We start from the raw sequence: 23,211 nt of genomic DNA, 5'->3' as shown, positions 1-23,211 counted from the left end.
TATGCTCTTCGCATTGTTCATGCTACCTCTTGGATATTTAAATAAAGCGACACAGAGTTAGCTTTCACTGTTATGCTGATAATACGCAACTTTATATTTCCTCGAAACCTCATGAAACACAGCAATTCCATCAAATAGTGAAATGCATAGTCGATATAAAAAAGTGGGTCAGTAACAATTTTTTACTACTGAACTTGGACAAAACAGAAGTGCTACTTATTGGACCGAAAACCGCCCTACGTAACAACCAAGAATACTGCTTAACTATTGATGGATGTTCCACAAAACCCTCATCTTCAGTAAAGAATCTTGCCATTTTATTCGATAGTACTCTGTCATTTGAGAACCAGGTCGCCAACACCTGTAAAATTGCATTTTCTCTTCTTAAAAATACATCTAAACTATGTCATATGCTGTCACCATCAGATGCAGAGAAGATAATTCATACCTTTAAGACATCAAGACTAGATTACTGTAATGCACTATTAGGTGGTTGCCCTGCAGGCTTATTACTAAAACTCCAACTGGTCCAAAATGCGGCAGCTTGAGTTCTTACACATACAAAGAAGTATGAGCATATTAACCTGGTTCTGTCAACCTTGCACTGGTTAACTTTAAAATCTTGCTTATTACCTATAAAGCCCTGCATGGTTTAGCTCCTCACTACTTGAGTGAATTTCTCACGTACTACAGTCCTTCACGTGCACTATGCTCTCAGTCGTCCGGTCAGTTGGTAATACCTAGAATTTCAAAATCAAGTGCAGGCGGCAGATCCTTTTCCTATTTATTGCCTAAACTTTGAAACAGTCTTCCACGCACTGTCCGGGCAAACACTCTCTGTCAGTTTAAATCTAGACTAAAGACGCATTTTTTTATTCTTGCATACACTACACTATCATAATATAAATATTCTGAAGGTTTAGGCTGAACTAGTAAAATCAAACAGAACCAGGAACACTTCTAATGACAACTGATGCATTTGTTGCATTTAAGAGTGGAGAACAGTACTCTACTCTGCCAGTCTTGTCTCATTGTTCCAAGGTTACTAGAGCGGGCAGGATGCAGTCCAAGGTTACCAGAGCGGGCAGGACACAGTCCATGCCCAGACCTGACAAATGCATGTATTGATAGAACTGGACAAAGGACGTGGCGACTCTACAAAATTTCAGCTGCTATTAGATTATTAATGATAATCTTAAATAATTTTTTGTATTTTGCCTTGTGTGCAAGCACTGTCAAGCGTGAGGGGAACTGGAATCCCCTGGTTAGTTTTTTTTCTCCTCCAATGGAGTTTTGGGTTCCTTTCCACCGTTTGCATACTGTTTTGCACTATTTGCCTGGCCGGGGGGGCTGCTAGAATTTTATAGTTTTCTTAATGAACAGTGCATATAGGAATTTATAGTCTGTCTGATATTTGAACTGTGTTTTGACTTGTATGACATTATATGTTTTGCTTATAATCAATGTTTTCTTGTACAGCTGCTTTGTAACAACGAAAATTGTTGACTTGACAAAAATAAATCCAAGAAGCAAAAAAAAAATGAGTATTTATACTTTTATTTCCTTATTTATGTGTAATTATGTATTTTTCCACTTTTATTTATTTCCACATTTATTCATGGATATATGTATTTATTTCTACATTTATTTATTTATTTGTCTGTGTGCATGAGTGGGGGCGTGTTTCACATCAGACATTAGCAATCGAGCGGCGGTGCTGAAGCTTTGAGGCCACAGGGAAACCTTGTGGTGTGACCAATCGAAACCAGGTTGACGAAGTTACATAGAGAAGGCAATCCAGTCATTAAATATTACCCTAATTGTATGTAGATAGGGTTACCACACATAGCCTACATATTCTTTATTAGGGACATGGCCGTAAAACATTATCCAACAGAAGCCTCAAAGTAGCGAAAATCATGGACCACGCCCCAAAATCCAAAAGACGCCCAGAGATGAAATCAGTAATCCAGCGGGTGAAACGCGTACCCACATCACGCCAATAGCCTATACAGGCCTAAAAGCCACCAAGGCAACTTTAAATAAATAAATACAAATAATAAAAAGCGTAAGAGAGGAGCGGCAGCCAAACGCGCCAGCGTACCCTTTCAACCGTAAAATCAGAGGCCTGCTAAACGGGTAGAGACATCCGGTTAAATATCACCCTAACTCTATGAAGATAGGGTTACCACACATAGCCTACATATTCTTTATTAGGAACATAAACATTATACAATTAAATGATGAGTTTAAATATGAAACTTAAACTGCCAGTAGGTGGTGGCAAGTCACCGACTTAACGAAGGAGTTGAATCATTGATTCAACCGATTCACTAAAAGTAAGGAAACACCATGTGTTACTCGGAGGCTCTGTGGTTCTGTGGAGCTGTAATTTTGGTGGGGGCTTGTGATCAGAAGGTTGCCGGTTCGAATCTCAGTGCCAGCAGGTCATGACTGAAGTGCCCTTGAGCAAGACACCTTACCCCTGATTTCTCTGCAGTAATGTGACACTGTAAAAAAACAACTTGTAAGTCGCTTTTGAATAAATGTAAATGTAGGTGAAACAGCTATATATATATATATGTTCATAATATATACGTAATTTCTGATATGCAGATCAGATATGTTTTTTGATATGTTTTCTTGTGGACAGAAATTAGTAGAGATGTTAAATAAGGACAATCAAAACCAAAATATTTTCTTTTGCTTTGAAAAACATAGAAGTAGGTGTGATATTCAGTGTCTCAGAATTTAATGTCAATGTCAATATTCACTGGTGTAATGAGAGCAATTCTAATGGCATTGCAACAGGTTGAAGAAAGCCATTAAGGACACTTTTATGTTCTGATTCAAGTTCATCTTTAATTACAATTAAAACACATAATTCAGAAATCAGATCAGATATGTTGATTAAGATTCTTCAAACAGGATTTAGATGATTGACATTAATGTAGCTTTCTGTTGGGTACAAGCTTATGTTGGAGTAAAAGGATATGAGTTGGCATGAGTATGCAAAGGAAGCCACAAAAAACAGACAGATAAAGTATAGTAAGAGTGAAATAAAGTCTTCAATCAAACCACATGTGAAGAATAAATGGCAGAAACAATGGGAAGAGAAAACAGGAAGGTGGTTTAATACCATTCAAAGGATTCTAGATAAATATATATAAGGACAGGCAAAAATAGACATGAAGGGTGTTTAGTTGAGCATCAATCGGCCAAGAATATTTTTAAGCACACAAAGTCAAATGCAGGCTATCATTTATTGTATAAAAATAAAACTACGTATTAAAACACCAGGGGTAGTTTCATTTTCCACACACACAATTTCTACCAAAGTTGATGTTAATGACACTCCACCAGGTTAATTATTGGACATTTGTGGCTTTACCAGATGGATATATATATATATATATATATATATATATATATATATATATATATATATATATATATAAAATCAGCAGGGTATGAAATGTCATTGTGCAATACACCAAATTAGTTAATGTGGCCACCCATATACACACATTACATCCCCAGAAATCACATTAAAACATACTGTATCAACTACACACCACCACACATCAGTAATTCAAACCATGCATAATTAATCAGCATACCATTAAGATTGCGGGCAGCTTGACACCTCAGAGAACAGAGCACATTTACATTTATACATTTGGCAGACGTGACTTACATTGCATTATCCTATACATTTATACATAGGTATCTGCAATCCCCTGGGATCCAACCTACAAACTTGCATTGTTAACGCAATGCTCTTACAACTGAGCTACAGGAAAGAACTTTATCAGCCTATTAAGCATAATCGGAGTAAGACTGTACATGTAAACGCACTCATAGACAGCAGAGGCAGTAGTGAGCGAAGTTTGTAGGCTTGTTTCCGGTCAGTTTTGTTTGCGATTTAGCTGCATCCACTCACAAAAATTTTGTTTTTATATATTTACGGTATGAAATTGACAAAATATCTTTACGGAACATGATCTTTACTTAATATTGTAATTTTTGTCATAAAAGAAAAAACATCTTGACCCACACAATGTGTTGTTGACTTTTGCTACAAATATCTGCTACTTATGACAGTTTTGTGGTCTGGGGTCACATATATTGAGTTAATAAACCGGCCAAGAGCGGAAACCTTTTTTTTGTGGCTATAATGTTTTTACTTTAGGCCTGACCCCAATTGATTTTATGTAGATTGATTGTTCATTGTCTCATTTTCATTCACATGTGCACAATTTAGTTTCCCCACAACAACACAATAAAAGGTTATTTGCGGGCATATTAACAGGTTGTTTCCTTATACTGAGGAAAAAGAGGGAAATGGAAGACTGACCTACCTCATCCTCCCCTACCAAGTCCAAATAAACATCGAGGATCCCCCTGTACGTCTCTTTACGAGCTGGGATACTCAACAGCCAAGGCATTTCCCTGGAAACTGAAGGGGGTATGGGAAACACCATTCAGTGACGCTGCAGGAGACCTGAAGACCCCACAGCAATAGTTTATTCATATGCACTGACACTCCTTCTCCACACAAACATACAGTTTCAAAACTGTGTAAAGAAACAATTAAAGAGGTCATAGACAGTTATTTGTATGTGCAAGTAACACAAAAAGGCCATTTTTGAGGAGAACCCAGTGACATCTCACCTCCTAAACGTTATGGTGTGTGGCTCGCCCACCTGGAGCACTCCATTCAGAGAATAACAACATCTTTTTATATGGCCTCTGAATAAAAGTTTTGAGTCGTAGTCTGACACAGCATGAGAGCAGTTATCAGCTGTTGAGAATTACCACAGGCCTGATGTCAGCTCAGCCTGCTGAAGGAAGCCATTTTGAATCACCTGTAAAAAAATGGCTTAATTGCTGACAGCACAGCTGCCACAACACCAGGAAACTTTGCTACTTCATAAAAGCCAGTAGGGAGGAGGACGGGTGTCTCATTAACGCCCTTGGATCTCCCTTGTGAAGCTCAATTCATTACATCGGCTCGCATGACAGAGTGAAACAAGCACATAATTTCGTTCAACATTTCCAACACGTCATATTTTCTCCATTCCTTGGGCAAGGGATCGTAGCCAAAACGTTTAGAGATACCTTGTGGTATATGTTAGCAGTGGCTTTAAACGTTCTGCGTATAAAACTGTTGTTGTTCTCAGCTACCACTGAAACCTTTTTAATAGTTGTGGGGTTCCCTGGATGCTTCCTGCTCCAGATGGGCTCAGGGTTTGGCCAACGATGTGGCAGGGTTTCTATCGGACACAAGCACAGCTGCGTTTCAACACCACAGATGAGACAGAGTGGAAAATGTGTGCATTGGATGGCATTTTGACTCACGGCAGACTCTAACAGTAAAAATGATCCTTCCACAGTTTTTTAAGGTTTGAGTGAGTTAACAAGTCAAGGGCAAATAATCTGTCTTTCATTCATGGCAAATGAAATAATCGACTGAACCAGGTCATTTCTGATAAAAGCAAGAAATCAGCTCTGTGTGCCATTTCTCTGGTCTGCTGGTAAGCTGTCACCAAGAGATGGCAGCAGTTACAAGTGTCTCACACTACGAATGTTTAATAGTTTGAGTGGCTCAAATACACAACAAATCGAAACAGGTTCCAAATGATTTGCGCAAACAGCTTTCCCGTGGCGCAGTGTTTAGACGAGCATGAAGCTGGCAACGCCAATGTCGTGGGTTCAATCCCAGGGGATTGCACATGCTTAGAAACAAATGTATAGTGCAGTGTGAGTCGTTTTGGATAAAAGCGTCTGCCACATGCGTAAACAGCCATTAATATGAGGTTGTCCAAAGTCTATTTCGCTTAAAAAATATCTAATTCATAGTGTTGCTTCTTAATACACCCAATGTTCGTACTAGACGATTGTGTTTTTAACGTGAATAATCCACAGAGAGCCGCGCTCCGTAACATAAACGGTGTATGTCATCTTCACCACCAAACATCTGCTGCTGTGTTCTCCCGGTGCACCTGATCCCGCGTATCTCACGGGCCAATAGCAGCCCGCGCCTCTCCGCAGGCAACGCCCACACGCGCTCGTTGAACTTTCATTATTTGCATCAAGCGCCTGCACGACACGTCCAGTTTTACTTTGACGCGCTTCAGTAGACGTTCCAATAGAGCACTTGCATTTCGCCAACATGCGCGGCGCGTTTACCGGTCTGTGCGTGGGGATTACACTGTTACTGAACAGCGAATTTGTTGTCCTGAAGCGTCAGGACTCGTCCTCAGCTCTTGGCAGTATTTTCCGTACGAGGTGTGCCGCCAGGTGCCTGAGCCTTCACAGTACGCGCATCGCGCTCTCCACGAGACATTTCCAGGTAAAGTGAAATGAAGTTAACAAGTAAATGTTATTGCGTGGAATAATTCAATATGTAGGGATAACAAATTCGGTTATATATCCCAGTTCTTCTTAAGGAGATAATATTCATATTATACGGTCAGATATGTTAGATGCTATTCATAAAACTCCAAAAAAGAGCATCTATTGTCTCATGTCTAGTATGTATAAAGCTTTGAGTAAATGTAACATCACTCTACACCTGCACTTTTCCAGTACTGCGAAGCTGTTATTTGTAGAGCTGCATATGTACAGCAATAAATGAATACAGGTAAAGTCACTCACCAGCTCATTACCCAGTGGAATTCTGCCTATAACCAAACATATGTATTTAATAAAAACTACAGAGAAAACAAATCTTTGCCAGTCTGAATATCAACACTGGTTTTCATTAGAAGTTTAAAGTTACTTGCAACTCTGTTTATGTTGGTTATGACAGACTGTGGAGGGGTGTGGGTGCAGTGGAAGATGAGTGTGGGAGTGTGTATTAGAGACTTCCTGTGTGTGTCCCTCTTATATTTTATGTGGGTTTGTGTTGTCTCTCTGTGTGTGTGATTAGATTAGATTCAGATGATTAGATTCAACTTTATTGTCATTACACATATACAAGTACAGTGTAACGAAATGTAGTTTAGGTCTAACCAGAAGTGTAATTAGCAAGTGCAGGATATACAGTTAGAATAAATACAGAATACAATATTGATAAAATATTATACAGTTATGAAAAGTTATGAGTTTTTGATGTGGGGGTCGTCTGCTTCCCTTGGTACTGTTATTCAATTCATCTTCATTTTAATTTCCTTCCCGATCTTTATCCTGAGTTTTTGACACTGACCCACGAACAGACAACTGGATGGGGGAATTTATTTACTTTTCCTCCAAAGAAGTATTAGAAGATTATTTTATAAATATTCAGCAAGCTTTTCTCTGACTTTAAAGGTGATATAATGCAATGTTTCTACATGACCAAAGCCATGCCTGAAATTACACTGACCTTTAAGAATAAGTGCCCCAAGAAACAGTGAAGTATCCAAATCCATGCATACATCCATTCAAATTAAGTTTTGTATCTGCAAATGCCTTGTCTGCTCATCACAGTGACAGTCTTGTGGTTTATCTGGGCCAGGCATCAGTGAAGAGGGAAGCAATGCACATCAGTCTCTGTTATCAAATGCTTTATTCTATGACAAGCTGTCTCTCTGGAGATGTTATCAAATTAGACACTGGTCTAGAAGCTACTCATTGTCTCAACGTCGATTCCACAATGTGTTCAAAGCATTCCAAAGCTCTCAAACTCGAACAGCGGCTAGTTTTCTCAAACAGCTGCTCTCATTCTGCCGGATGAGCAAAAGCTGAACTAAAATGAATGCCTTTGGTATCTGATGATCGTTGTCTTTGTGTTTACATCCCTAAAGCCCACTCATGCTGTCTCCCAAGTGGGGGAAGCCATTTTGGCAATTACCATTTTTCCTCTAGTATCAAATTGAGACTGGGGTCATGGGTTAATTTGAACAGCCAGAGCTGAATGTCAAGACGTACTGTGGTGTGGCATACGATTTTGTATTTGGAGCTATCACCGGTGATAAATGATCATGAGATCAGAGCATTTAATGCGGTTCTGAAAACATTTGTTGGTTAGGTTAGTGCATATGCAAGTATTTCAGTTGTACATTCCTGCTTTTGTCACTGAAACATACAATCTGTTATAAAAGCAATAATAGTTGCAGATATCTTTCACACATACCTTTTGACTTGAGGAATTAGATTTGTGTAGTTTGGATGCAAGCACGTGTCATGTCCACGTGACCGTATCATGCTCCAGACTGGATCCACCGATTCCACCACAGGCTAAAATGGATCTGTTTAGACCTATTCCCTATAGTGGCTATAGCTGCCCGATCTGGCAGGAATGATTGTGTGGTTTCCTCCGTGTTCACACCATGTGCAATAAACTGTACTGTCTTTTATTATTGTTGTATTAAATACCCATTATTCTAGACACAAAAGGTATCCTTTGGCATGCCAACCTGCAAATAAGCTTGAAACAGCTATGTTCTTCATAGGCGCAAAAGGCTTTGACAGCTCCTTACATGCTACAGTATAGAAAATTCTGAGATCTGCTATGCAAACAGGTTGTGTGCTGCTGGTGAAAGATATCTGAGGTTTAAGTGCTGAGGGTTAGCCGTCTTCAATAAGTGAGGGGATTTACAATGACTGTTCTGATTTATGTGCAATTTCACAAATGTTGTTTTAGTTTTTACAAATAAGAATAATGACTGAATAATAGGAAATATCTGTTAAAAGGCTCTCCGCTCAGAAGGGACACATTAAAATGAGCCTGCCTGATGTGAAAGGGTGATCACAGAATTCTGACATGCATTTCCATCTGCCTCTTCTGTCCACAGAGTAATGGATCCCTCGGATGGTGTCAGAGCCATAAACAGTGCGCAAAGGTAATTTCTGTCAAAATTACATAGCATTTCACAGCAGCTTGACATAAAAGCCAACACAGATCTGTCAGTTTAAAACATTGCTATGCCTGTATACCTCCCGTAATGACACCATACATCATCGTAAATGCTACTGTATCAGTTATTGCCTTGGACTATTATATCTAGCCAGCAGGTTGTCATACAGAAATGAGATTATGATTCACTAGAATGCTAGAGGTCACGTTGGTAATGAGACCGATACAAATGGAATTGAAACACTGTGCTTTTTGATTCATACTGTATATTATACAGCCAATGTTTTTGACTTTTTTCTGCCAGGCAATATGCTAATTTCAGTAAAAACTCAACCCACTTTTCCTAATGAGGACATTAACATGCTCTAGCAGCCCAGTCATTAAATAACAATAATATGCCGGTAGCACAAGGAGAATGGAACTGACATATTGCCAATGCAGATTTTCCACACATTTCACTGTGGTATTACGTAAAGCTCCCTTTGATGTATTGTTCAAGATGAGAGCTGTTCCATCAACGCGCCATGCCTGCATTCCTTTACATAAGCAACAATCCGCACAATGCCGCCCAAATGAATGTACATCTGGACGTTTGGATCTTTTAAAACAGTTCATGATTGTGCATGTACGGTTAAGCGGCTAAGCAGACTTTTCATAGCTTGAGGGGCGGCTTAAGGATTCGAGATCTTGTATGCATTGATGTATGTGCACATATGGTTGGAAAGAGCACAGCACGTGTGTATTCATATCACCCCCGGGGTAAGTTCTGTGGAACAGCCAGAGTTCTGACCTCTCTTCTACGATCCATGAAAACATTTGGCCAACTGGTTCATAGATTTTTCCTGCATTCTCCAGAGAGTTTTCTCTATTGGCTTCAAATAAGGACAATGCTTTTTAAACACTTTCTGGAGATCATACAGAATCCACATTCAGTAGGAAGTCAGAAAGCAATATTTATAGACATTAATATGGCATATAATAAAGCTGTTTATTTTCAGTATGCAGACACATTAAGATCAGCTTTAGGATTTATGTTTAGTACTATGCAGAAAGGAGTATTTATTTATTTATTTATTTAAAAGGGACAATGCATATGAATGAACATAGCTTTACAGCAATGTACATATGCCAAAATTAGCCCCCAGGCTATTTATGAAAAAGGCACAGTCATTTCCCATTAATTCTGTGTATGGCTCATGGGATTCATAGCTAGACCTGTTAAGATAAAGATTCCACCATAACTTTGGTGGTTTGCTCACTGCATTCACACCTGTTGGCTTTCAAACCGCATTCATCCCTAATTCTGTTTCGTGAGAATCCTGCAACAAAGTGTGCTTGTGTGATTAAAGAGCCATATCATCACAGAAAGCAGCCTTTGTTCTTCTAACCTTGTTTACCATTGCATCTTGTAACTGACATATGCATTCAGCTTAGAGATGCTCTGATACCATTTTTAAAGACTAGCAATGAGTACTGGCATTTTCTTCTGGTACTCGCCGATACCGATGCCTGAACCTGTATTTTTTGGTTGAGGTGGCAATTTTCCAAGCATAACACACTAAAACGAATAAAAATAGAAAAGGTTCTTCATTACAAACAACTCCTCAACAAAGCCTCAAACACATTATGACAAAGACATAATTTTATATGCAATGTTCATTCAGTTCTGTCAGGTATGTCACGTGAGATATCAGTCTTTGGTATCGGTGTATCTTCACGAGTACGAGAATATGAGCTTGGTATCCGGCCAGATGGTGCATCCCTAATTCAGCTTATGAACACAAACAACCATTGATAAACCTCATTGCAGCAGAAGGTCTACTCAAACTGTCAACTCAAAATCTCATAGCTTTTTTCCTTCTCAGAATATTGGTAGGTGCCAAAATGGGAAGGGCTATTTCAACATTATGGATGCAACATTTACACTACCGGACAAATGTTTTTGGACACTTGAGTGAAATGTTTCACATTATTAAAAAAAACCTTGATCTGAAGGTGTATGCTTAAATGTCTGAAATTAGTTTAGTAGACAAAATATTATTTTGCAAACAAAAATAAAAAACTAACATTTTATTTAAATTATTTTTTTAGAAATGGACGACTGACTGAATAATGAGCTAAAGAATAAGAGCAAGCCAATAAGAGCAAATTATAGATGGAAACTTGTTTTAAAAGCATCTCAGGGTGAGACCTCAAGAAGCTGTAGTCAAAAGGTGATGAAATATAACATGTAATGTAACATAAGATTATTTTTATTGTTCCAACATTAGTCCCTTTGTTTTTTTCCAAAATTGTATTATTATTCTAAATTGTGGCAAATGTATGAACACATAAGTAAGTGTCCAAAAACCTTTCAACGTTAGTGTACATTTTCATGCAAAACGTAAAATAGTAAATCTCTGAAAATGTGTATTATCAATATATTGAATTATCTGTTTATATTTTACTAATCCCCTGATAACCCCTGATCCCAGACATCATACAAATATCAGTGTAAGCTTTTTATTTTAAATTAAGTTGATACACAAGTTTGCTCTTTTTTTCATAACTTTGTTATGGCTGTGACAAAAAGATGCACGTTTTTGAGAGACAACTTACTTTTTAGGATACAAAATATTTTATTTCAAATCTGCTCATTTATAAGGAATATGCACCGTTATAGGAATGTTTCAATTCACTTACCACCTGACTATGTAAAACTATGCTTTAAAAACCAAAAAGTGCTTCACATGGGTATTTTAACCATTGAACATTAACATCTGACCTATCAACCTAGATATTTTCATCTATTGCGGGGCACTGCAAGCGTGAAATAAAGAGAGAAAGTTGTTTTAATAAGATGTTTACAATATTTTTAAATTTGACATTAGTTACAGCCACTTTAAATAAATCCCGAGGCTGATGGGAAAGCCTCTCAGAGCTTTAGACTAAATAAGGCAAAAACAATCTGTCTGAGCATCAGCCACATGGGTGGGATGCTTGGTTATGACACATTATTATCTAGGCATGGTTTTCAACGCGGATGAGATGTGTTTGTACTGGACCCAAAGCAAGCATTATGCATGGCCACAACAGACGTCATTCAGGTCATCCCAAGACAGTTCTGTTGCTCACGTGGTGCTCTTTCAGATTTAGTGTTGTTCTGAGTTTGGCTCATATGTTTCTCCTAAAGTGACACAATGGGACAATTGTTGACGTGGAGAAAATGTAAAAATGGAAGCAGGAGTCTTAAATCTTACACATTAAATTCACTTTTTTCAAGTAATGATAAAAAAAGTACAGAACATGCATAGCTAAGCCTCTGGCTGGTGTAGCTTCTTCAGAGGCAGGACATTAATGCATGTTTGCTGAACTAGAGCTACATTAAAAGCTTAATCTCCACGTCCGCAGTTCATAAATAATGTTTTTTCCTAAGCTTGATGGAAATGCTTGATTTGAGCCTGAAATGGGGCGGAAAACGAACTGGCACTGGGGTACACTAAAGTCACTGGAAGAGAGAACTTTCATGGAAATTACAGGTGCTTCTTAGTGGACCAGAGCATGGTGTGGGTTGACTTTACAAAGGTGATCCTTGTTGCCAAAAGAGGCGGCAGTTTAACCCACCATCCCAGAATTGGAATATTTCACGTGATAAATAGTTGTGCTTTTGCCTCTACCATGCAATGTACCATATAGGGCTGTTACACAAAGAGAGTGGACCATTGTGTGGTGTAGTTGAGAGACTGATAAATGGGACCGGAGTTTTGAATGCGGCCTGCCTCAGAACAAGCTTTTGTTTACAATGGTAGAGGTTAAATGAGATTGTTTATAAAGAGGGAAATTCATCTACTGTGTAATATTAATTATTTCCGATAAATTATAAAGCCTGTGGATGTTTGTTCTGCATCGAGTAAATATTCACAGAGTATAGAATTTGAAGATGTGCATCATATATCGGTGCCCCTAATATAGATATTTACACTGTTAAATGGATTTTTCAGTGATCAAATGCTTGAAATGCCACATATATTTTTTTTTACCCCAATATATTTAAATGTATTTACCCCAAACCTTGTGAAACCTGCAGCTTGTCTGACTTTCTATCTATGCAAGGCCTTATTGAAAGCATATCCAAGCAAATTATTCTTTTGAAAGGTTTTTCATAAAATGAAAGTAAATGGTGGCCACAGCTGTCAAGTAAAATGTCCCTCATCTGCACTTTTTGTTCATAAAACAGAGATGTCCCTCATCTCCGCTGGTGTTTCACGGAAGAGAAAAAAGTCATGCCGATTTGAAACAACATAAGGGGCAATAAATGGAAACTGGATTTTCATTTTTGAGTGAACGTTCCCTTTAATGTGGTGTTTGCACGATGAGTTGGTAGTTTATTTCCTTTGTACGGGAAACAGGCAGACAAACCGCTATTCTCTCAGCTGCACTCTCAAGCTACTCCGAGACAGTGTTTCGTGTGGTTAGAGCACTCACGCTCCAGGCGATCACAGCAGGGCTCTGGCTGGTCTGAGCTTAATAAAACTGCCTCCTTTCCCGCCTCGGACTGCCCCTGTGCCTCTCCCATTATTCATAGTTTCCGACGACTGCACCACCCTGAGCCTGTGCTGTCTTTAAAAGGTGTGCATTTTTACTGCCCTCCTGGATAAATGTGTTTCCCACTCTCATTTTCGCTCCCAAACATTGCCCCAGGATAACCTCAGTCCGCATAATTTAGTCACACAAGCACACGTATATTAACAATTCTCACACACCGACGGATATATGCTTCCACCTCATTCTGAGCCCTTTCCTCATATTAAATCCTTAACATCATAATGCAAACTCTCGAAAAGAAACTGACACATGCAGGATTTCTCCTTCAGAAGGAAGTTTGCAGGTTTTGCAAAGGTGGCTGTAAAGGTTGACCATTCATGCTGATGGAAAATTTGAACTTCAGAATAAAGACAGTTCCAAGATCAGCATAATGTATAGTGTTCACTATCTCTCACCCAGCAGGCTACTGTGGTGCAGTATTTAGGCCCAGCTCCACAGTGACCGCTGTGTCTCATCATGGCATGAAATTGGAAATGTGAATTCCCCAGAGGCGGCCATGCTCAGTCATGCAGGAAGTGAAGTGTCAATTTTAAGGAAAAGAGAATAGAAGATGAGCTAGGGAGTGAAGGACAATGAGATAGAGAGAGTCAGGTGGAGGCAATGAAACAAGAGACTTTTGGCATGTGTGCAAAGAGCAGCATTGCTTGAAATATGCAATTCTGAATCCAAATGTCAGTGATCACAGAACGTTCCAGGTTGCATAAAATCTCTCCACTGGCATTTCCAAGAAAAGGTGTGTAACGACAGTCATCAAACACCTTTCGCACATTATCAGAAACAACTAATATGAACCCGATGAATGATTTGAACTCTAGATTGGTCTTCAGGATGATAGATTTGTTTTGCTTTGCCATACCTTCCTTATATAGTTCCTTATAACCGAGATTTCTGATACTCAGACCTTTCTTGTCTGTTCACAGTGCCTGGAGCCATGCAAAGACTCCTGGGAGTTGAAAGACGGACCTTGTCAAGATTTATGTGAGGTACAGACCGCACCAGTCTTCACAGATCTAGTAGTTTCTGGGGTGTGCGGGTACATTTTAGAGCTGTTCCCCTTTAGAACAGAGGGGTTTCAAAAAAAAGAATATTAGTTTGATTATCTGCCAGCACTGATTGGAAACTTCATCCATCATTTCAGACATTTGTGTTCACAAATTTAAATGAGCCGTTCATTACCAACACATGTATTACACACATAACATCTCATAACCATCTTGTAATGAACATAGCGCTACAACCAAATGTGATATGAATGAATATCCTTAAGGGACAGTTCGCCCAAAGATACAAATTCTGTCATCATTCACTTACCCTAAAGTTGTTCCAAATCTATATGAATGTCTTTGTTCTGCTGAACTCAGAGAAAGAAGTTGGGAAGAATGCTTGTAACCAAACAGTTCTTTCTATTGGAGTTCATTGACTCCCATAGTAAGGAAAATGAGAAAGTGCCCCAGAACCACTTGTTTACCTACATTTTTCAAAATATCTTTTTTGGTGTTCAACAGAACAAAGAAATGTATAAAGCTATTTTTACTACTATAGTAGTCAACGGTGGTCAAGATCTGTTTGGTTACAAACATTCTCTCAGAACAATTCCAAATATCTTTCAGAACAAAGAAACGTATACAGATTTGGAACAGCTTACGAACAGAATTTTCATTTTTAGGTTCCTTTAATAGGGAAGACTCGGGTATGAAAAAGATCTCTTATGTCCTCAGCGCGCGTTTCCCAAGCGTCACGGGGAATGTGTTACCAGCTGTGAGTTTCTGCGATCAGTGATGGTGGTAAAACAGGGCGACTGCCCAGCGCCAGAGAGAGCAAGCGGGTTTGCTGCTGCCTGCGTGGAGGGATGTGAAGAAGACGGAGAGTGTTCGTCCCAGAAAAAGTGCTGCCCGAACGGCTGTGGACACACTTGTCAGTCCCCAAAGAATCTTTACAGGGGTAAGAACCAGCTGGTTAACCACAGCTACAACTGTAGTATATAAATATAGTTTTGCCTTTTGCAGCTAGAAAACATTGGATATAAATCCAGCATCAACATTTTATCAGTTAATGACATAACATGTTTACTCCAGATAAAATATCACAAGCTGTTCATTTTGCTATGATCCCCAGGTGCTCCCCTTAAACCTAGAAAGGAGCTGGTCTTTGAGGAGCTACAGTCTGGTGCGCTGGAGGTGCGCTGGTCCTCGAAATTCAACGTCTCAGCGGAGCCGGTGTTGAACGTTCTGCAGAGAAGATGGAACTACGGCATCCACCCCAGTGAAGATGGAGCAACTGAGTGGCAGGTGGTGGCACGGGTAAGTCTAAACTTGCGTTACATGGGTTTCTTACAGTACGTTCTTCAACCATTTTATGCTTACATATTCATACATCTGTAGACATCAGAGGAGCGTGTGTGGTTGACAGACATTCGGCCTGGTCGCTGGTATCAGTTCAGGGTGGCAGCAGTCAATGTGCATGGGACCAGAGGATATACCACTCCCAGTAGACACTTCAGATCCTCTAAAGGTGTGTTTGCGTGTTAAATCTAAGGGGATTTTATGCAGTTGTTGGTTTATGTCCTGTTGTAATTACTAAGTAGTATTTCTAGCTTGTAACTGACATCAGTGTCGCCCCCTCTCAGATCCCGCCCCTCCTCTGGCACCCACTGACCTCCACGTCAGCGACATGACCTCTGGTGCAGATCGCTCTGTATCCGTCCGCCTCAGCTGGATCCTGACTGCAGACCTAGACATCCCTGTCAATCACTTTAAACTATCCTGGAGCTATTCCGACCACACTGTGCTGCCCAAACTCAAAAGGAGACAGACAGTCAATGGGGTAATTCATAACATCGCCCCGCACTCTCCACTTCTCTGCCCACCCTCTCTCTCTCATCCTCCTTCACCTTCTCATATACTGGATTGTTTCCAAAACCCCTTGAGTGTTAAGCTCCACTGCAAGCCACAACAAATTAGATATCTTGGTGCAAATGGTGCAAGATAAACAACTGGAGATCGGGCCTTTGATCACACCAAGCCCTTAATACAAAAGCTTCAGACGTCGAACTGGGGTGGTACGACATTGCATCACCCTTCTTGGCAAATGCAAACACTTCTGGGCGCCATGTGATATGCAGCCAAAAACAACATATCCATTCTAGTTTTGTTTTAGAAAAGGAAATCTCTCAATAACAGCTGAATTGTTTAGTGTTGAGTGAGATCATTTTGAAGAGTTTATTTATTTTCTCCCTGTAGGTATCCAAGAGATGGTTGTACTACGTCCTGAGGGACTTGGAAGTTTAGTCTGAAAAATAAAGAACCTTGCTGAATGTACACTAGGGCATAATGTATAACATCTTCATAAAAAAATATTAGAGTAGTAGTTTTTTTCTTTATACATGATTAGATTCCCATTTATAGGATTAGGTGGTAAACATTTATACATGATGGGATTCTCTTTCATTCTCATATGGAGCCCATCTTTTTTCATTCAATTAATGCATGCTATTGTTTGTGTGTTTGTGTAGGACTCTACCTATGCTGAGCTGGATGACTTGAGAGAGAACAGGAGTTACGTAGTGGAGCTGCAGGCAGTTTCATACTGGGGTCAGGTCCCCCTCAAGGGCTCCAAGGCCATACTTCAGTTTACTACAAACCAGAGACAATCCAGTATGAAACTATTCTTATAATTGCTGCACATTTTTTGCTCGGTACATAATAGCACTCATTTGGGTGTTGTGAAATACAGTGAAAAACAGCTGTAAATGTTTTCCATTCGTAACATTATACGTTCTCCCCATGTTTGATGTAACACAGAGTTGGAACCCATAGTCAGCCCAGTTTTCGTAAAGCCCCAGTCAGATCTGTTAGACGTGGGCACACCGTTCTATCAAGATGGACAGCTTCAGGTCCGGGTTTACTGGAAAAAGGGAGGTATGACAGAGACAATACATCATGTCTAAGAAAACTGTTCTGCTGTCTGCATTTAATTTCTCGCTAAGAGCTATGCTTTCTGTTCAATAAAGTTTTAATTTTGTGTAGGTAAATAAAGAACAATATTTGTGTGTTGAAAGTTATAAAAACAACTTTCTGAAATAACTGTGGACCTGCTTTTGTGCTGATGAACTGATGAGGCATTTCTTGGCCTAACTTTTTTCGGCAGCTTACCATTCAATGGTTTCATTCTGTTAATGAGTGATGAGTTGATCGTTTATTAAACTTCAAAATAAAAGCTGCCATGGAAATGAAAACATATAACTTAATACTTGCCAAATCTTGCAAAACGGTGCATATACAGATTCACATTATACTCTGCAAGGATATCTCATTCAAACAGTTTTTCCTCATGTCAGGATATTTTTTTACATTTTTCCAAAATGCGCATAACATGGTGATTTAATAGAGGCAAATGACATTACCCATTTATGATGTCTATGTTGCTTAAAATTATGGTAAAAGATATAGTAAAGTCTTTTTTCTGCAAATGTTGAGAAAAAAAAACATCTGTCCCCATTGCCTTCTATTGTATGGACACAAAAACAATGCAAGTCAATGGGGAACAACGGTTTTCTGTTACCAACGTTTTTTTGAAATCTCTCCTTTTGTGTTCTGCAAAAGAAACAAAGTCATAAAGGTTTGAAATAACAAGAGGGCATGAATCTTGCATTGTTCACTCATGTAGACAGAGTCTTTAATACATTTTGCATTTCAGATCCCACTGTGAATCGTTACCGTGTACAGTGGTCTCCAGAGTTTTGCAGTCACAATGGATCCAGGACCCAGGAAAAGCTCATCACCCAGGTAACCAGTCAAGAACATTTCTTTCCTCCCTACTGGTGTGAGGCCACATTTTGACAGCTCGTACATAAGATGGATTTCCAGAGAGAGGATTTATGTGTTGTTCATTGATCTTTCATGGTGCATGATTTAACCATGTGCGGGAACGTCCCTTATGGTTTGACGTCCCTGTGATTTATCACGAGAGAGGAAGATAATCAAAAATGGAAAACGAGTGTCTTTATCGGCATAGAAACAGTGAAATCTCTTCCTGTGCTTTGCAATACACGAACTGTAGATTTCATCCGAATGTTTTTTAGGCATTATATTTCTCACGTTGGCTTTCTTTTCATCTCGTTGACCAGGAGAATTTCGCCAGCCTTCCTGGTCTTCAGTTCTCTTGCAAATACAACGTGATCATCCAGCCTGTAGGATCAAAGGCTCGAGCACAGGCGGAGAGCACAACCTTCTACACACCCTCCTGTGCAACCATTCAAAGCAAGAGCCCCAAAGCCATTCCCTGTTCCACTGCCTCAGGTTATTCAGAGATTTAATAAAATAAGATGACCGTACTGCTCAAATCTATTACTTGTCATCTACAAAACCATTCCTTTCAGAAGATTAAATTTGTGTTTTTATAAGGAATGTTCCCAAATGTGCCTTCAGGCTAACACATTCAATATGCTGTGTCGCGTGATTCCTACGTGATTCTGTTTGTTCTCTTAATGCAGTGGTTCCTCAGAAGGTCCTGATCAAGGCAGAGAACCTGACAGCAGCATTTTCTGTCTACATGGGAAACGTGACGGGCCTGTTCTCATGGGTGGTGGCAATGCCTCAACCCCCACAGCAAGTCACGGGCTACCAGGTCACATGGGCGGAGGTCATCACAGAGAGCCGCAGAAATAATCTGCCCAACAGTCTCATATCACAGTCTCAGATCCTGCCTCCTGTAAGTCATGACGGTAAAGATAATTGGTGACAATGAAATGTTTTAAAGAATATGTGATTGTCAGAATATGTTGGGTTTTCCACGCTGGTGTGTCAGCATAAACCAGCTCTTCTAAACTCGACCATCATTTCCGTAGGTTACCATAGAAACTACTAAATGTAATAACCAAAAATCTATTTTATTTCATTGAAGTTTGTATCCGTTTTGACTGTGTGCCTCAAAGTTCTTAGACAGCGTAATTGGATTTTTGAAAACTTCACAGACATTATGATTTGATTTAGAAATTTCTCCCTGTGCCTGCATTTAGGAACGTAACATCCTGGTAGTCTCTGGTCTTCAGCTTGCGTCTCTCTATAGGCTTGAGGTCCAGGTAATCGGTACAGGAGGACAAGGACCAGTAACCTCCAGAACCTTCCAGACACCAGCTCAAGGCAGGCCAGTCCTGCATTATAGTAAGCTTTTTATAGTTACACCATGCAGCTCATGATTCTTGAGAGGACTCATTCCCTTACTCATTTCACAGTTTATATGACAACCTTGTAGCCGTAAGTCTAAATCTTAATAGGGGAGGTCTGAAAAGACATTCTTGTTGGAAAGGTTAATGAATAAGTTCTGTATAGAAGATGAATAGTTCTCTCTTAACTTTAAGGTGTCGCTTTACTCTACCCCGTAGAACCCCGGATTAAGAAACACCATTTAAGGTCGGTGATAGAACGGCACTGAAAACCACATTGCAACGATTCAAACCAGATCCGACTCCTCAGGAAGACAGAAAACCTGGAGAACCAAAGAACGGCTATATGCGTTTCAACCTGAGCCAGTCGACTGCCTCCGAACGTATCACAGGGACCTGCTGTGATGAGAAGATCATATTGATGTTATGATATCTGAGGGTCCAGTAATTTCCTGTGGGGTTTCCACAAACTAATTAGAATCGAATATGCAACAAAGATCTGACCATCAATAGCAAAAGCCATATGATAAAACAAGAAACAATTGAAGTGCAGATAATGAATGGTTTTGAAACTGTTAGCTTGTGGTTATATGGAGATTCTTTGAATTTCAACCTTCCTAAAAATGATAATAAGCACTGCAAACGGAGCCTCTTTAATCCAATATCGCATGTGATGTCTAATTCGGTTTGACTTGTAAATAAGCCTGACACAGTACTGTTTGTGGTTTTGCATGTGTTTGTTCAGCATGGAATTTTTCTGCTTGTTCGTGTCAATAGCAGCAAATGAGGTATCGATGAGAAATGAATTCCAGTTCTGGTATAAAGGAGTTTTTATAAGGGTGTCCTGTGGTGTGTGCTCAATATGCTGTGGAGATGTTTGTTTGCATTCCTGTAATTCCTGTATATACTATATGGTTTTTATTTATTTATGTATGCATTACAAATGTGTTACGTGGATTTGTAACTTTCCATGTGTGTGAAGATGTACAGTATGTATGTGCATGAATGTATGTGCTCTCGTGCGCGGTTTCCCAGCATCGTTCACAAACAAACCCTTGCTAGGAGAATTTGTATAAATATATTTGTAAATTCCCATGGATGATACACATTAATGTACATATTTTATATGATTAAATCTGTTTAACCTTGTTTTCCCTTTATAATACTGGTCGTGTGCTTCGTAACAGTGCTGTCTGTGTGAATATAAAATTGCATGTGTATCCACACTGCGAGCGACATGGCAGTCAAATCTTTACCATTAAAAATGCATTAAGAACATCCATATAAAAACACGAATCCCATCTGAACATTGACAAGTGTTCTTAGTAAAACACTTCCAGTTGATACAAAACAATCATATTCTCTCCTGCACTGGCAAACAACTTCCAGCCTATAGCAATAACATAATTGGGTTTATTTTTCAATGGAAAGAGACATTCTGTTGATGCAGCTAGACAGGGTTTTGCCTCTATTTCTATAGTTCAGTGTGTGCGCGCAAACCAAGCAGTCGTAAAGCCCTAAGCTCAAGGGACAATTGTGTTGTTACTCAAACATACACATATCTATGCAGGCAGCTCTTGTGGCTCTCTAGTCACTTTCATTAGAATTCAGCTCCACACCAGGCCCTTATGTAACATGGAAGCATGTGTATATGTGCTGTTTGTAATACAGTTTATTGATATGTCCTGTTGTCATTACCCTTTACAATAATGCCATAGCAGAAAGATGGGAGACAGTATATGGCATATATTGCCTACATTAGTTTCCTCTGTAAGCTTTTCTATACTGTAGATGCACTAGCCTACAGCTGTTTCTTAATATAATTCCCATCTACACACATTAAGATTGTATCATGGGATGGATATTACATGTGGCTTGTTTGGGTAATCTAGTATGACTTCCATATGCTCATGTACCTCACATGTAATTTTCATGTATATGCGTGTTTGTGCTTGGTTTAAGCTGATGCACTGATTTTTTTTTATGGGTAGTCTTTATAAGAATATGAAATATGTCTCTTATTCCACTCCCTTTGGGAGCATCGCACAGGACAATTCAGTTTTTTTATTGTTTTCAAGTAACAACACTTTGAAAGAAATAGCTTGATGTATTATAAAATGTTTTAAGAAATCTTGCAATAATTAAAAACTGGGAAATATTATTGAATTAAACAAGAAAAATCGAATGGGGTAAGAAAATCTTTACATTAAACTTTGAGATATGTTACAATATTTTTATAATACACAGTATACATATAATATTTACATAATATATACAATATTTGTATCTCAATCAATTTTGCTTCTTGAGTACATTTATCGTTTTAAAAATGACTCAAAACAGAGTCGAACAGTGATCTCCAAAATGTTGCTTTAACAGGGAGTTTTCAGTTTATTCCTCAACCTGCAATAACACATTGTAAAAACCTCAAAGTAATGATTATCTTGCCAATGCCGCTTCATCGTAATCTATTAAGTCAGATATATTTGAATGTGAATTGAATCCAGGCCTAATGTTAGTATAAATGATACAGCGAGTGTCTCAGTAAATCAATGGAGCTCTTCATGTTGCACCTGGAGTTGAACTGTTTCACGGAAAGCCTTAGAAAACAAAACGGTCTGGTTGGAAGTGTCTTTAGTTTCCCTGCTGAAGTGTTGAACTGCGCCTTAGGATTTATGAGAGCTCCTGGACTCTGGTGACCCAGAGACAGGGATTTAGAAGAGAAAAGGAGAATGAAAAAGTGGGGGCTGGGGAGTTTGGGAAGACTCGATCCGCTTGCAACACATTTATGATGCTCCAGAGAGTGACCGGAGAATGATACTGAAAGAGGTTGAGAGAAAGGGAGAGGAAGGGAAAAGGCATCAGGAAGAAAAGAAATCTTCGGCGAGAGAGGCAAAAGATCGAGGGACTGCAAGGGAAAGAGAGAATAGATGACTTAAGGGACTGAACGCGTGAGTAGATGAAATATGTATCAAAATAGTTCACACTTTGAAAAACCTGAGGGAGATGTGATATTTCCTCTTCTCACTTTCCCATGGGTTGCCTCACAACTGGTCCATCCCATAAGAGACATTTAAAAAAATGTCTGCAATATGGCCTTAACTCTCATTTATGGCTATAATTGTTTAGTAGGCACCCGTCAAGTAGTGCCAACTACTTTAGCTTGATGACACTCATTTTCCAGAAACTCTACAGCAAACCTTTTCGGGGTCTTCTTTAACATAGAGACCACTCAAATCCAAACATGGAAGACTTACTTGGGTGATGGAGAATTTGATCCAGCTTCTTTTCATTATCATCTTGTGTGAATACGTTTTTCTACAAAGCTCTGAGCTCATGTTCATCAAGCACAGCTTTGATTTTATTATTTATTGTTTGATTACAATATTATTAAAGTATGTATTTCTGGGAAGAAGAATCTCGTGTAGCATGGAGTTGAACTCTTTGCAAGAACAGTCACACACACTCAAAGCAAGTCAAATGTAACTTACAGCTTAACACGCCCTTCCTGGAAATTCGCACAAGAAATGTGGTGGCACCACAACGAATAAAAAATCGTAATGTTTTTGTTTATTTCATTCATTTTGGCAACACTTCCAAGTGCAACATGTTTTAAGGTGCA

At 39.2% G+C, this 23,211-nt stretch overlaps 1 protein-coding gene across 2 annotated transcripts; it reads left to right on the top strand.

The window, feature by feature from the left end:
• Positions 1-6,073: 6,073 nt before the first annotated feature.
• On the top strand, positions 6,074-21,757 carry anos1a (anosmin 1a). 2 transcript variants are annotated; one of them, XM_079461534.1, is made up of 14 exons: positions 6,074-6,355; positions 8,781-8,828; positions 14,347-14,409; positions 15,145-15,367; positions 15,542-15,726; positions 15,808-15,937; positions 16,053-16,249; positions 16,938-17,079; positions 17,227-17,343; positions 18,122-18,210; positions 18,552-18,723; positions 18,918-19,135; positions 19,443-19,587; positions 19,809-21,757. In XM_079461534.1, the coding sequence occupies exons 1-14, from the start codon at positions 6,176-6,178 to the stop codon at positions 19,856-19,858; spliced, it is 1,959 nt and encodes a 652-aa protein (XP_079317660.1). In that variant the 5' UTR covers positions 6,074-6,175; the 3' UTR covers positions 19,859-21,757. The 2 variants fall into 2 exon arrangements, 1 of the variants encoding a protein (XP_079317660.1); XR_013786977.1 differs by having other exon boundaries at positions 6,112-6,355; positions 18,918-19,148; positions 19,809-20,748.
• The last annotated feature ends 1,454 nt before the right edge of the window (positions 21,758-23,211 follow it).

Source organism: Barbatula barbatula, assembly GCF_947034865.1.
Source record: "Barbatula barbatula genome assembly, chromosome: 8".
Lineage (NCBI taxonomy): Eukaryota > Metazoa > Chordata > Actinopteri > Cypriniformes > Nemacheilidae > Barbatula > Barbatula barbatula.
Note: the sequence above shows the minus strand (reverse complement) of the source record. Positions and strands in the feature narration are given on the sequence as shown.

Bases quoted from the DNA above. Each gene is read 5' to 3' on its own strand.
- anos1a (XM_079461534.1), top strand. From the start codon at position 6,176: ATGCGCGGCGCGTTTACCGGTCTGTGCGTGGGGATTACACTGTTACTG. The intron at 16,250-16,937 runs GTAATTCATAAC...GTGTTTGTGTAG, and splicing joins GGAGACAGACAGTCAATGGG to GACTCTACCTATGCTGAGCT. The intron at 19,588-19,808 runs GTAAGCTTTTTA...TCTACCCCGTAG, and splicing joins CAGGCCAGTCCTGCATTATA to AACCCCGGATTAAGAAACAC.